A 16,853-nucleotide genomic window follows, 5' to 3' on the forward strand; every position below is an offset into this window, starting at 1 on the left:
CAACTATAAATGAATAATAAGGCACACAACTATTGCCAAATTAATACAAAATAGGAGTACTGAAATCTCTTATGTGAAATTCATTGCAAAAAATTGAAAATTCTGACATTTTGGAGAATTTTAACTAATATAATCTCAGTATTATTCCACTTAGCTTTATGTGAAAATTGCACCACTGCGCTTAACTTATTCAGCTTCCAGCAAATTCCAGTTTTCCTGCTCTCACCGTTATAGGCAGAATTTTATCGTTCCTCTGCGAATACAATTTTTCTTTCGAAATTTTACACTCAAATCTGATAAACCAATATGGAACCCTTGTGAGAATGGGCATGACATATGAAGGCTTGCAGGTATACAAGCGATATAATCTTCTACTTTATAGAATTTTAAATTTTGTTTAAACACTCATATATTGCGCAATACATTAGCTAACAGTAAATGGATATGTATAGTAGTATAAACATGTTATCAGAAACAGTATAAATATAAAAAATACGAATACTTATGGTAATTGAATAACACAATCTAAAACATCTCTCCGTATGCAGAGTGTAACATATATGCAAGGCCAAACTTTAGAGGTGGATTCCATATGGGAGAACATGTAAAACAGTTCATATGGCCATATGACTGGAAATGCATGGTTACAGAGTTACAATCATTACTCGCCTGATGCTGGGTGGGAAATTGACGAATGTGATGAAGTCACATTCTCTTCACCACTGTTTCTCCGATGATGAGTAGGGAGCCATGAGTGATACCTTAGTGGCACATTTGTGCCCATTGCTCTGAGCTATAGAAGAAACAGAAGAAAAAAAATCAAAAATCATTAACAAAAATTTATACTTTATTTCCGTGTCGTAAAGTCAATGCTACAATGACAAAGCACCCCTACGAATTCAATGACGTAGGTACTCAGACATCACCAAAAATTATTTAAAAACATCATGCAGAAACTACAACCATTTGCAGTAAATGTGCTGCCTCATCGGCACCACACAGCTGATGCACATGTTTATGTTCGAATCTAATTAAGTAGTGTCCTACAGTAAAGTTAAAAATCCCTCTCCTGCCTGAATGCAAGCTTCAACGCGCCACTATATAAAGTCATGAACGTGGTTCCACGTTTATAACGATACAGAATCACTATATGTGATTTTTTGGTTAATTGAACACTACGCCATTGTTCCGTTCTTTGCTTTAGAGACATTACTTGAATCAGTTCAGCACGCTCCCCCGTACGGAATTCACCCCTGAAGTTTGGTCGTGCATATTTTTACACCCTGTACATCGTACAAGAAGGGTTCAGTATGCTCTCTTCTCTATCGTGTAGAATCATAATTTTAATGTAAGTAGAAAGTAGACATGTTGTAATGACTTTATGCCGAAATGCAAGATTCCATACCATGTACTTTGATTTTCTTTACAGTTGGAAATAGAGCATCTGTAAGAACGTGGTAAAAATGGAAACTAGTGAAGTTCGTGCTGTCATAAAGTACTTGAAATTGAAAAACCTGTAGCCAACGGAAATTAATGAGGGCTTGGTACAAACATTAGGACAATCTACTCCATCATATCCCACGGTTATGAGATGATACCGTGAGTTCAGTTCACGCGAAAACAGTCATGCGAAGATGTTCATGCTGGTGGGCACCAGTGACGTGATCACCAAGGGAAACATTGAGAAGATTCTTGGCATGGTTATGGCAGACAGACGAGTCACCAACAGGTATTTAGCTGAGAGTATAGGGTTGCCAACCGGCACAGTTCATTAACCTATCATTTGTGTATGAAGAAAGTTTAGGTACGATGGGTCCTGCGAAACCTCAATGCTGATCAAAAGAGAAACAGAGTGGCGTGTTCAAGGTAACTTTTCGACATGTATTGCGCAGAGCCAGAGGACTTTTTGAGCAGACTTATGACAGAAGACGAACATGGGCCAACTGCTTTGATGCCAAATTCAAAGTGCGATGCAATGGAAGCACAACAGCTCCCAATCCGAAGAAATTTTGTGTTTAATCGCCAATCAGAAAGATTATGGCAACTGTAGTCTGAGATGCTAAGGGGATACTGCATTTAGATTATTTGGAACACGGAACCATAATTATGGCCCAGTATTATGCTGACTTACGGCAAAATTGGAAGCTGCAGTAAAGAGCAAGAGACGAAAAATGTTGACACGTGAAATGCAGCTGCATCAGGAAATTGCTTTCGTCCACAAGTCTGATGATGTTATGTGATGATTCATACAGATAGATTAGAATTGGTGGCTTATACTCCCTATTCACCTGACCTAGCTCCAAGTGACTTTTCAATTGTTTCTATATTTGAAGTAGCATCTCCATGAGTAGATTTTTCAGGATGATAATGTCATCATGGATATTGTGAATGTAGGGTGTCAGGGGGAAAAGGACATCTTCCAACAGAGTATAAATGCGTGGAGCGGCAATGAACAAAGTGCATTAAAAGGGCAGAGGATTGTGTTGAAAAATTATCATATTTTCATTACTGTTATATTTTATTTTCTTGGTGAGTATTAGAGCAAAGAGAACGCCCCTTATATTTCGTACAGAACATGATATGGAATTAAAATCTATCATTCATTTACCTCTTCTGGAAATTAAAAAGGATTTCCGATTATATTTCTTGAGCTCACTCACCATTCTCGGTTGGTAATTCGAAAGTTTAGAAAGATTTCCTTGCCAAACTTGTAGAACAGGAAGTCCTTCTCAGCTTTTTCTTTGCAGTGTAGAGGTGAGTGATAGATCCTTAATATTTTTTAAAATGTAATAATAATAATAATAATAATAATAATAATAATAATAATAATAATAATAATAATAATAATAATAATAATAATAATAATAATAATAATAATAATAATAATAATCGTTTGTGTAAAATCTATCTATAATTCTACATAAAAAACACAAAATATTAATTTTACTTACTTAAAATTCCGATTCCTGAAAATGTCTTACCCTTACTAGTTTTCAACTCTCCTCTGGAGCCTTTGTTACGAAGGAAAAAGATAGGAAAAAATGTAATAAAAACGAAGAAAATAAAAAAGACGGTACTTTTCAAGGTAGGAAGAAAACAAGGTCTATCCTAGTAAATACATTTCTTTTCTATTTTCTTAATGTTTTTATTATATTTTCCCCTATTTTTGTCCTCTATGAGCAAGTTTCCACATGAGAGCCCAAAACTAGAAAGAGTGAGGTATTATTTCAGAAGTCAGAATTTCAAATAAGTAAAAATTGATTGTTAAAATTCTTGAGCGTCCTAGAATTAAAAGAATATAAATTGAATGTTGGATGAAAAACAAAGCTTTCCTTCCTTTGTTTAAATCCTTTTTTGTAATTTTCGTGTTAAGAAAAATAATTGAAAATCAAAGACGAAAATCAGACGATTATTTTGTCTCAGAATTTAAAATAATTATAGGATCCATATTCGCTTACTCACTGTTTCGTCCTGTTTGCAACTTTCATAGTGACAGATTATAGATGATTTTGTGCTGACTAAAGTTGTTTCTTTGTTTTTGTACATTGTCAGGTAATCACAATCTGTAGCCATAAATGGTTCTGACGCAGCGGCAGCTAGCATTGCACAGCAGTGTTGTTCATGTAATTCTTCCTCACGCTGTCTGTTTCCTTCTCTCAATTTTTGTAATAGTTCATATCTATTTCTTGCTAAGTATTTGATAAATTCTTTATAGCAACAATACTAGAAACAAATATAAAAGAAACATTAAAAACAAAAATATACTGTCTAAAACGAATAAAAGAAAAACAGAAATAATGTCTACTACAACAGTTAATTACGAATTTGAAGAGTTACTGCAAGCAATCTTTTTCATAACTTATAAAATTGTAAAGTTCTCATTTTACATGCTCGTTTTATTGAAAAATATTTGAAATATTACTAAATACTTTGGAAAATAACACCAAAATATTATTTTTGTTGTTGACTAGGAGATGTCTCCTGCAAACAAAAGAGGTTTTATGGGTAAAAGATCACAAGTATCCAAAATATTATAAAAAATGAACCGGAATCATTCACTTGTACGTCCTACAGTTATGCCTTATAGTCTAAAGGAGACGGGTGATTAACTAAAGTGAATGTAATGTGGGGGGAAACGGGAGAACCTCTAAAAATTCACGATGCTATTATTTTATTGAGGTAACACTATGTTTGGAATGGTCAATTATGTATGAAATACCATTAAATTAAAACACAGTCACATTTTTTTCGATATGCCCATGTAACGCTCAATACAAGAAGTTTTTTATGCCCCTTGTACTAAGTATTATATAAATATAATATTTTAAAGTTATTCATTCATAGTGTTTGCCCAAGCTCGTAACCGGGAAGGAGGGGGGATGATGATTTCAATTTGTGGAATTATCCATTTTCAATAAATTTAATGTAAGCATATCTTCTGAAAATGTGCACATGTGATCTTTAAGGCAAATATTAAAAAAAAAAAAAGAGTTTCTAACAACAAAACTGTAAAATTCAATGTTCTTACACTTTTTGATCAATGTCAGGGGCGAAAAGCAGAATAGAGGTACACTCTTCGCTTTTCGCATTTTACGACGCATAAGAAGAAGAAGGAAAAGGAATCCTGCATCTTGTTCACAATAATAAACAAACGATACAAAGAGCACTTGTAACATACGTACCTTTCGATTCAATCCTAGGCAAGACGTTTCCATGGGCGGCGATTAGGGGGGCAAAGGGGGGCAGTTGCCCCCGCACTTTTTTTAAGTAACCAATTAATGTATATAGTTTCATTTGAAAATGTAACGATTTTGTATGTGTTACTGATTAATAGGAAAAAATGCTGCCATATAATATTTGCTGTTGCGTGAATACGTATTGGTTGTCTTCCCGTGGAGTAAAGAAAGCTACAGTAATTGCGTTTTAATCGCCACAGAAAATAACCCCAAAAAATAACCTATTGGAGCACAATTTCAGCATGCTTTCATTTCTTCTTACAAGGGCTCGATATGTTAGTGAGCCGCTTTGAAGCTAATCGAAAGAACATTATGCAAAAAAGTAGGGCCTATTTCACAAGTTATTCTTTAATTGCACAAAAATTGACAGTTCCTAAAATGTCTTTTCTTCTTTCTAAAGTAAGGAATATCGATTAAAAAGAGCGTGATAAGAAACAACTTCTACCTTTTCCATTGTTTTGTAGTGTAATATACGAGTGAAGTGTTGTGTTTAAGGATGTACGAGTGTATATACAATAAAATTTAGTAAATTTAACATAATTCTAGGTTTTAAGTTTATTTTGTATAACTGAAGTGTGGATTGTAAGTATTTTTGTGTTTTGATGTGTTCCAAGAAAGTGAAATCTGCACCTAATGGCAACGAACATATTTCAAGAAGTTGCAAAAGCAAATATTACTTTAAATGTCGTAGCATATGCTTGTAGTATTTACTGTCTTTCATTTTCTAAGAGGAATAACATACATTTAATATCATGTGTGGAATTAAATATTAAGTTTTTCATTAATCCTCAGTTTCAATATAACTTTTGCAAAACAAGCATCATTATTCATAACTATGATTAATATTATCCTTTCTATTTATTTGTTTTGCAAATTTATTAAATAATCTGATCACACAATTTTCCAGACAGAATTTTAAGATGTTCATGAGCAAGGAATCAAATCTCTTCTTACACTTTCGTTGTTTAAGAGTACAAAGGGCTAGTATCTACTTGCGTTGTTCTTCTCAATTTACTTAATAAACTATTATATACGATATACGGTATTTTAACTGAAAATATAGTATCCTATTAGTTATACAACCTTTCGTCAAACAAAATGTTAGAAACAACCAGGAAAACTAACATTTATATACAAATATTCATATCATGTCTTGCCCCCTCACTTTTAACGTCCAACCGCCGCCACTGGACGTTTCATATGTTTTGTAGTTGTATCCGTTTACTAAAATTGCTCAGAATAACAGCAATACCTTCTAATTACAGCCTGATATACCAATGCAAGTTCCTTCAGTTCTTTTTGGTGTTGACTAACAATTTATTTGGATAACTCTAGCACATGCTGATTAAGATCATTCTAGCACTTTTGCTGTTTATGAAACTTGCCAACTCGAATAGAGAAACAACGAAAGTGATCAGAGTTATGATGCGTCTTCAACATTTTTCAACAATGTTGTTATAGAGGATGTAATCAATTATAAAAGAGGAATAAATATTACAATGTATTCATAAGAAAGTTTACTTTAGAGTATCTGTATGGTTCAGACTGTTTTACAAAATATCACTCAAATGAACCTGTTATTTTTAAATTTCTGATCGTAATGGTTTAGTAATTAAAAATCCTATTTATTAAAACGCTTAGTACTGGCGACATGTTTTTCATTCTACTAGATCCACTTTTCAAAACAATTATGACGTCACCAATTTAGGTTTACAACTGCTTACTAAATTAAGCATTATATTTTACGAAATCATATTAGGTCTTACTATTTTCAAAGCTAGACATGAATTCAAATACTACTTGAAAATTCGGTGATATGTGACTTGTTGTTCTTGTATATATTATGTGTCATATAATAAAAGCTAGATTTCTCAAAGGAAAAGTGTAAATCGTGTATTATTCTGTCTTGTCTTTCACCATTATATAAATAAATATTATAATCAGAGCTAGGAATTTTATGTGTACACTTTTTCTTTAAGAGCAAACATAAGTTCTTTGAAACTATCTGATGTGTTGATTCCAGTTGGGAATAGAGATAATTTTCCAACACTTTCCCCTTTTATCATTTTATTCCCTTAAATCTGCTTCCGATTGCCTTTTCCCCCCTTTCGTCTTCTTTTACTGGTACTTTTTAAAAATTTGATTCCAAATTTCCCGGTCATCGTAGATTGAGTGCTGTTTCTTGCTAATATGATTGCTGTTTCTTGTGGGAGAAGTTTGACAAGTAGTTTGTGCTTTCTTCCAAAGTGCACCAACTACTTTAATCAAAGATTCATGATTTGTAGACAGATTGGTTTTAAGATTACAAATATGATTGTCTCTGGCATGTTAAAATTAAGGGGGACAATAAGAGCATACAATGATTGAAGGTGTAACTAAAAGTGTGACGTAAGAAGGGATTTAAATCAAGAGTTAATGTGTTTCTTCCTATTTTTATCTTCTAACACAATCTATTAAAATTGTCTGCCACCGAAAGTAGACCACTTGTAAAAAATTTAGAAGTTTTCAAAACTCTTATGCCCAACTAACTAGTTTTATTGTCTTAACCTATTTTTTAAGCTATCTCCAATTATGTAATTTTCTCCTGTACTATTCCGTATTGCCTATTTGTGTTTTTATTACACACTAGTTTTTATTCCATTGTTCTCAACATGCAGATTGCGCACAATTCTAATAGTTTTTCTTTTTCTAATTTTCTCATAGGTAAATGATTGGCATTATTGTTTTCGGTGCAGGAGACACGAGTTCCAGAACTAGGTTTCTTACAGCCTCAGTGCTGAGAGGGAAAGTAAAGGTCCAAAACAACCCATCTACTAATTTTCATAATCTTTTTGTGATGTCTATGTTAGTGCTCTGTACAGCATAATGTTCAATGTTTGACGATCTTTCTTATAACTTTCAATCAGCGGTATATGGCTTTCTCTTATTTTAACTTCTTTTTCTTGACAATATTTCATCATTTCTTATCTTGCTTTTTACTCTACATTCACGTGACAGATCTTTAATAACAATACTACTTTACATACCCAAACTAGTCTCTCGTTTTACTTTCTTCCCTCTGACTAACCTGTCTACCTCATACAGTCTTTCCTTCTGCTCAAATCATTCTTCACCATTCTTGTAAATGGTCTGAATCATGTCAGTGAGATGCAATACTTTGTCGAACACCTTTTCCAATTGCACTATCCTGTTATTTCTCCTACTCTAACTTTCAATTGTTGCTTCATATGCGTCTTCTGAATCTTCGTTATTTGTATACCGTCCAAAGATTCTTTAGGACCTCCCTCAAAATTACACAGTTCATACGGTTAAAATCCTTAATCACAAGAAATGGCTTTAATTGACTTTCTGTCTAAAACAGCAAGCATTCCATGTATTTCCTTCATTTGGTTTTGAAAATCTTTCATCTATTACTCCATGCAAGCTAATTGCAGCTCTAGTGCTCTTTTCCCTTATAAGTAAAAAAAATTAATAAATAAATAAAAAAATAAAAATAAATAAAAATAAAAAAAATCCTCTCGGAGACACAGTGTTCCTTAGATCAATCTCAGGCATGAGATTTTGCGATAAACAGCATCATTTTCTTGGGTTTTCTTGCAGTTTTCTCGTTTCATTTCCACCAATTATTTTACAGTCATTCACTTTTACTAATCATCTGTCTTTTCTAAAACGTAACCATGTGATGTTTAAATTTTTATTTTATTTTTAACTTTCTTATTTCTTTATCCACATTATCTTTCTTTGAATACTGGAAATAGATTCTCATATCTTTTTGTATCTTTTGTATTTCTTCTTTATTGTAAAGCTAACTTATCTACTTTATTCCTCCGTCTATATTCTTAACAGACTAGACATGTTTCTTATCTAATCCTGTTTCTTCACTTCTGATAAGAACTTTATGCTTAAAAGAACAGTGAATACGAAGTTTGCTCCATTTTATATAAATTCTTTTATATACAGGGTGGTCCAAAAGTAGGTATACACCCCTGCATTGATCAAGTATAATATTCTAGTTTACAGGTTTATTTGGTTCGGCTTTTCCGAGCTTAAGATATAAGTAAAAACACATTAAGAACAAATAATAAAGAAAATAAGTCTAACCAGACAAGACGATCACTATCACTCACTTTCATCAAAATGCGTATCCTAAGAGAGAAAGAGAGTTCAAATATTTTCCAGAAATTGATTTTCCCCGAACACTGAAAATGAGTTTCATCAGGTTCTTCCTAAAATTCACTTGGAGAATATTAATTTTGAAATTTTGAACTCGGCAGAGTTTACTCTTTGTAATGAATAGGTATATTTTTTAAAAGTAGTTAAACTGAGGGCAATAATTAGAATATCAAAAGAAATAGTAAAGAAAATGTATTTTTAATATGCTGGATGAATATGCAAAATAGTCTTAGAAATATTGATATCAGATCTAAGGAAAATTGAAATTAATTGTGGAAACTAAGATATAGTGCAAAGAAAGAATCGTCTAAGAAGCTCTTTTGGAAGTATTTTTTACTTGTACTATATATGAAATATTATTTATCAGCGTACTAAGTTAATAGTAGGGGTAACTTTACAAAAAGTAGTTCGTATCATTGTTTTAGATAATAATTTCACATTGAGGAGAAAATAATACCTCAGTTCCTTGTAATTCGGGTTCATCTATTGTATTTCTTGGTGTTGGTTCATTCAGTCCAAGCATTCGAAGGCAATGAAGAAAATCATCGGTTCTTTGAGCTCCATACCTACACTTTATAATAGAATAACTAAAACAAAAAGTTTACAAGATTATAATTTTCAAAAGTAAAAAATTAAACTATTTTCAACAGAAGTTACATAATTTAGCGTAGATAACCAGACCAAGTTACATAATTTAGCGTAGATAACCAGACCAATGTATCTTAACATTACTACAAAAGCATGGGAATAACATGGATCAATGGAAAATTTAGAGGAACTGCTCATTTTGTGTGCAGTAGAAGACGAGAGCAAATAGAATACATGCAATAAATAGAAGAAAAAGGGGTAAGAAAAGATTATAATGCAAAATACAATGAAGCAAAGATGGAACCACTAAAAGCAAAACATGTAGGTATCAATAATTACTAGTATATTTTAAGCAAGAGATAACTAAGAGACCATAACTAAAAGATAACCAAGAGATAACTGCTCGGGTGGGAGGCAGGCCATATAGCCAGAATGGAAGAAAGTAGGAATGTTTTCAAACTTTCTTCCAACTAGAAATCCAATCGGAAAACGACCATTAGGAAGACCTAGATGCAAATAATAATTGGACAAATTTAGCTAGAATTCTATAAATTCATAACAAGCAAATAATTACATATCAAAAATAAATAAATAAAATGAAGATAACATCCACATAATTTTCAGAGAACGTTCTGCACCTTCATGGTTATAATATCATCAACTATCAACATATCTATGGATTATATTACTCTTGCTAGAATTTATTTTCGAAAACGCTATATTGTGGCAATAACGGTAGGCATTAAGGTCCATATGTAAATGAAAATTTAATTAAATTTCACTAAGTTTCTTGCATTAAAAAAAATAACTGTGTACGTTCTAGGTTTGAAACAAAGTGCCTGTCACACTTTAATCATTATCAAATTAGAAACTAATGCAGATAGAAACAGATTGATTGCAATGATAGATAGATACACTCGAAGTTTTGCCTTGTATCAGCACACTTCTAATGTACTCCTTATATTGCACAGAGAATGTCAATAAGATGATTGATATATTTCCACCTTCGGGTCAGCAAGTGGCTATCGCAAGTTTTCAATTCATCAAAGTTCATAACTTTTGACTTATACAAAAAAAAAAAAAAAATCTTCATAGAAAAAGGAACTATGTCAAGTGACACTGGCAGCCAAGAAATTGGGCCACGCCCAATCTACCTCCCGGACGACGTATAAGGTATTATGATACCCCAGTGAGATGGTACTCCATCCTGTTACAAAATTATGCTGAGTTAAAGCTCTTTAATTCGTGGTAACACAAAATTTTCCAACAAATATAAATAATTAACTGATATGATAGTCCATCGTTGGAGCTTAAAAAACGAGTAGGAACAACATATTTCAAAGTGAGAAGCAGACTCATTGGAACAAATTAAAATTGAGAAAATCCTTCAATGCTCATTCTCTATGTAAGCTAGAATCAATTACAAAACAAATACAGAAATATAGTAGTCATCTACCAAGTTTTCAACTCTTAACAATTTCAGATCTCTATCAATAATTTCAAAGAATATCGACAATAACTATGTTCCATTACAAAGTAAACCGGAACTAGATTTACTGAAATAACACATTTCTAGAAGCATTATTACTAGGAGACCATCTAATAAGGGAGATTCTATCTTAAATCGTAGTGAAATGTTTAAATTTCTTTCACTGCGATTCCAGATGGAAACTTCCCTTAACCTAAATAGTTAACGTTCTCATCTGTAATGCGAGTTATCCGAATTAGATTCATGGTGAGAGGTCCTAACGGATGGATCCCACATTAAGCTCATAGAGCCTCGGTATTAAAAGAAATGTCAAGTTACAAAATTAAACAAACAAACAATTTCAGACAATAAAATCAAGTTTAGAGTTTCGATAGCTGTTCCTGCTCTCATCCTCGGTCGATCAATATACAAAGTTTTCTAGTTAGCCAACTAACTGTAATTCTATTATTTGTATTTGCGTTTTATATTCGGTTGATTATAGACAAATACTTATATGTGTTATGTGATTACATTACTTCCTGTACATTGAATGACCGAGGAGGAGAGTCTCTCGAAAACTTATCGCCGGGATAAATACAATGGTAGTGTAAGATTAGTTACCTGTAGAGAATATATTACTTACGCTAAACCATGTTCAATTAATTGTTGAACTACAGGATTTTGACAGACTTGGATAAATTCTTCGTTCTCGTGATTCCTTCTAATATCTACTAACTGCCACGGAAGGATCAGTCCAAATCGTATACATGATATAACTTTTTCTACATACTGTTGACGTCCATTCCAGTCGTAAAATAACCAACGGATAGCAGCCATGAATACCTCCATTTCACTATAAGTGGTGATATATATGTATGCATACTAAAGTTTTTAGTTGAAGTTACAGTTATGAATATTCAAATCAACTAAAGAGGTAGAGGGAATTTCGTAAATTGAAACATACACATAAATTAAACTTATAATACGAATTGCGTATTTAGTCAATTACCAAAACTGTACTAGTAAGAATAATACAATGTGTTTTTTCCTTCTGACTGTGCACAATTGTACATTATGTACATTAAGTCTTTATCTTGAACTAGTAAAATAAGTTAAGATTTTTATAATTTAATTATCCGCATCTGATATCTTTGAATCGCTTATATTTTAATAAACTAATATCTTGTATATTATACATGTGAGATTTAATATGCAGTTAAAAACATCTAGCCTAGCAAAATCTTTATCTCAAAGAAAAGAATCACGATGTGTAAAGTTATTCAAAACCAATATAATAGATACCATTATACAGGATGTAATAAAAGCTTGAGAACACTTTTAAAAAATTATTGTAGCCAAACGAGTAATATTACAAAGTACGTCATTTTAAAGAGTAAACTTGTAAGCTTTTTTTTCAATACTCACTTTTCAAATACTCTATATGGGAACCATGTGTGTGACGAGGCAAATGCCGACGTGACAATTGAACTCTTGCCACACATGGCCCAACATGTCTTCCGAGACTGTGGCTGTTACTTGTTCAATTCTCATTTTGCGTACCATATCACGTGGAAGAGGAGGGACAGACACAAAGTCCTTTACATAATCCCATATACACAATGGATGATATCCAGAGACCTAAAAGGCCATTTTAGAACACTTTGATAGGTTGCTCCACCATGACTAATCCAATGATTGGTAGATCTGCGTTCAGATATGACCTAATATCACGGTGAAAATGTGTGTGTTGGGGTAGGGGGGAGCATATAACTGAAGGACAGAGTTAAGTTCACTGATTCAATGTGCAACAATCGCATTAACCAGTTCTGCACCAAAGGAAGAACTCTTCAGTTACAGTCTGTTCTTCAAAAAAGAAAGGCCCATAAGGTTTTTGGAAAATCTTGCTCATGTTCAATAATGTTATGCGGGTTTTACGTTCCCCAAATTCTACAATTGTGCCTGTTTACTTTCACATTTGCATGAAATGTTGTCTCGCCCAATTATATATAAATAAAAGACATATATATATATATATATAAGCGTAATCATTCACCTGCAACAAAGAGCAAAACTACAATCGCTGGTCTTTATCTTTAGAATATAATTTGCACTAACTGTCATATAGTCTATATGGTTTCATGTTTAATTTTCCACGCAAAACATGCCAAACAGTCATTATTGACATTTCTAACTCACTTGAAGATCTGCGGATAGATTTTCTCGGTCTTCTTGTGGAAGCTTCTCTCACCCGTTTAATGTTATGTGCACACACAAATAACCTGTTTGAACAAACTTTGCATGCCAATTATAGATTGCCTTCCTGGTTGGTGCAGTTTTCTCGTATTTCATCCTAAATTTTCATTGGACATCCGTTACATTCTTTGTTTTGTCAAATTCTAGCATTCAGAAAGTGTCATCTTGGTGATGACATCATCTAGCGATGTTATATGGAACTACACGCATTACCTTCAATGAGAAGAAACTTACAACTTTACTCTTTTAAATGATGTACTTCGTTACTTTCTAATGCTACATGTTTGACTACAGTTTACTTTTTAAAAATGTTTCCGGACTTTTGTTACATGGTGTATTGTAAGCATAGATTCCCCACAAAAGAGAGAAATTCATATTATAGTATATTTCTGAACCAAAGACAATTTAATTTTCTCAATGCCATTCCCAAAAATACGGGGTTATCTTGAATTCGCAATACATGATGTGGAGTTTTACTTTACCGCTTTAGCTTGGAAGGTTTGCAGATTCAGTGAATCCGTTCAGTGAGGAAGACTAAAAGAGGTCTGTATCTGATTTGATTTTTAGTGTAGTTTTAATGTAAGTTCTGAAGATACACCAGTATGTGCTCTAGATATACATGTACTCGTATATAAATATATAGTAATTCTTTATTTAAAATATGGAGTCGCCTTGGATTCAGAAATATACAGTAAATCTTTCGAGAGCTTGCATATAAATAATCCACAAAAACTTCGATTTTATTATTTAGAAGTGAGTACGGGAAAGCTTTCTTCTCAGATTGAGTCTTTCAATAGATTAATTCAATATTATTGCTATATTTACACATATCTTAAAACATTTAACTTTCAAGTAATGATAGGGGAATGCAATCTTAGACAATAAATAGGTACACATGTCAATGAAAGAAAAATATATGAATTTTGATTTTACCTGATTAATTTTTAATATGGAAATATACATACTCTATTAAGCTTTACAAATTAAGTACTTTCAAGCAGGATTCACGATTTAATAGTTGCTAAATTAGAAATGAAAAAGTCTTTTCAATTAAGATATCTTACCTGTGAACAGCAATGTAACTGGATTGAAGGATGGAACAGACGTCCTCAGCTGAGAGCTCTACAAAATCTCTGGAAGTAATGAGCACCAAGAAGAAAATAGTTATTCGAGGTAACATTAATTGTCTAATATCTTTGCAAATGCTTTTAAAATTTTTAGCCTCCATATACAGAAGATAAGCCGTTTCTTCACTGAACAACTCGTTTGAATCAATGAAAATCCAGCACTGTTCCTCTAGTTCTAGAAAGATAATATTCAATAAATAATTGAAGAATATACCAAATCTTTTATTTCACAAATACATATTTTTGTGCAATAGTTTCAAATTTGTTATTTAATTAACAATATTTATATTATTATTGGTACTGGATTTTTATTTTAAAAATGAATTTTACCCTTCATTTGAAATAAAATAAAGAGGTATTATGAATTAGCATATAATTAATCATTGGGAATATTAAATATTATTTCAGTATTTATTTATTTATTTAATTTATTTATTTATTCTAATTAATAAAACCAGTTACACTATTCTTATAGTTTCGAGTCCTGAAAGTATATCCTTATTCTTCCATGAAAATTTATTAAGGTAGTTAATTAATTTCTTGATATGTTATTAGTCCAACATAATTCTTTGTTATTAAAATAAAGAGCAGTAAAAAGTAGCTTCATCTCTCTTAAGTTTTCAAATTAAGATCTTGAATAATTGCCTAAGATCTTAATTGAAGTTATTAAGAATTTAAGTATATTTCTTGTCTTTAAAGGAATTTCTATGTTTGTGGATGTGCTAATGACAATCACATAAAAATATTCTTAAAAATCGTGTAGTGTGTTATCTATCGAGTTACATCTTTTTGGTAGCAGAAAGCTTCCGGAATGTAGAATTGTTTCTTAGAAGTAGCATGCACCATGTAGTAGTACAAGTAGTCACTGTTAGGAGTATTGTGTCACTATTAGGAGTATATGTCACTGTTAGGAGTATGTGTCACTGTTAGAAGTATTGTCAATGTTAGGAGTATTGTGTCACTGTTAGGAGTATTGTGTCAATGTTAAGAGTGTTGTGTCAATGTTATAAGTATTGTTTCACTGTTAAGAGTATTGTGTCAATGTTGTGAGTATGTGTCACTGTTAGGAGTATATTGTCAATGTTAGGAGTATTGTGTCACTGTTATGAGTATTGTGTCACTGTTAGGAGTATTGTGTCAATGTTAGGAGTATGTGTCACTGTTAGGAGTATTGTGTCAATGTAAGGAGTATATTGTCAATGTTAGGAGTATATTGTCACTGTTAGGAGTATTGTGTCAATGTTAGGAGTATATTGTCACTGTTAGGATTGTTATGTCAATGTTAGGAGTATTCTGTCAATGTTAGGAGTATGTGTCACTGTTAGGAGTAGTGTGTCAATGTTAGGAATATATTGTCACTGTTAGGAGTATTGTGTTACTGTTAGGAGTATTGTGTCAATGTTAGGAGTATTGTGTCACTGTTAGAAGTATTGTGTCAATGTTTGGAGTGCGTGTGCTACCGATAGGAGAAGCAAACAAAAATTGATACAACCTGCTAGTTAACAGTGTCTTTTTTACATATATAATAAATCAATAAATAAGCGATTATTTCAGCAGTATAAAAGCTACCAAATGAGATGTGCATTTTAAAATTATCTGAATAGAAATAAGTTATTGATTTGTAAATACAATACACTCCATAAGCCTAGTTACCTTTTATTTTTAGAAATTGTGATGCAATGAGCATTTCCAGGATGTTGGAGCGAGACAGAACCTGATGTTCGTTCTCAGTACACATCATCCAGTAATAAATTGTATCAAAAGCTCGAAGTGTAACTATGTCCTTAAAAATGTAAAAAAAAAAAAAAAAAAAAAAAAAAATTAAAACATAAATTCGACTTTGATCAAATGTTTTGTTTCGCTATTATCTATTATCAAGCAATTATATTAGGTATATTCTAGTATTTAACTTGATGCCTCTTAAAGTATGTTTTCTGGAAGTCTGTCTAGTGTTCGAATTGAAAGGAGAAAGGCTAGAAATTTTCTATTCTATACATTTTGCATTCTCTTACTTTTAGTTTTAGAAAACTGTTTAATTGCGAAAATAATATTCTCACATAGGTTACGCATGTATTATATTTTAAGGACATTTCGGACAATCTTTTTATAAATTTTAATTTGAGAATTCATCTTTTGAAAACGCAGTTTATGCCAATAATGATAATAAATCACCGAAAAAATATTGGAACTCTAGTAAACAACAAACGTTGGTTATAGTGCGTAGAAAATATAATTTTATTTATTTAATGTGGAGATTTACATTCCAGGTTTGATTCTATACGTTAAAAGAGACGATGAGAAATAAACGATGACAATGAAATTAATCGTGAAAGGATAATATACAGGGGGTTTCAAAACAACACCGATAACATTTGGGAGGTGATTCCTAACACCAAGATAAGACAAAAAGTATAGACCAACCTGAGTGCAGAAATACGTCATTTCGGAGTTTTACGCTGCCGAAAACATGAAAAAAAAAAGAACTTTAAAGGTCTATAACTCCAATGT

The 16,853-nt window shown here is 32.1% G+C and overlaps 1 protein-coding gene across 2 annotated transcripts in view; it reads right to left on the bottom strand.

Annotated features, from left to right (window-relative positions):
- Window positions 1–16,853, bottom strand: part of LOC145680479 (uncharacterized) — a 76,736-nt gene that overhangs the window by 38,717 nt on the left and 21,166 nt on the right. For both annotated transcript variants that reach the window (XM_081751052.1, XM_081751053.1), the window contains 5 exons: window positions 15,999–16,128; window positions 14,283–14,520; window positions 11,609–11,818; window positions 9,367–9,496; window positions 3,463–3,723 (listed from right to left, as the gene is read on the bottom strand). In XM_081751052.1, the coding sequence (XP_081607178.1) occupies window positions 3,463–3,723; window positions 9,367–9,496; window positions 11,609–11,818; window positions 14,283–14,520; window positions 15,999–16,128 (969 nt within the window). The remainder of the gene's footprint in view (window positions 1–3,462; window positions 3,724–9,366; window positions 9,497–11,608; window positions 11,819–14,282; window positions 14,521–15,998; window positions 16,129–16,853) is intronic.

Source organism: Thermobia domestica, chromosome 3, assembly GCF_964235325.1.
Source record: "Thermobia domestica chromosome 3, izTheDome1.hap1.1, whole genome shotgun sequence".
Classification (NCBI taxonomy): Eukaryota; Metazoa; Arthropoda; class Insecta; order Zygentoma; family Lepismatidae; genus Thermobia; species Thermobia domestica.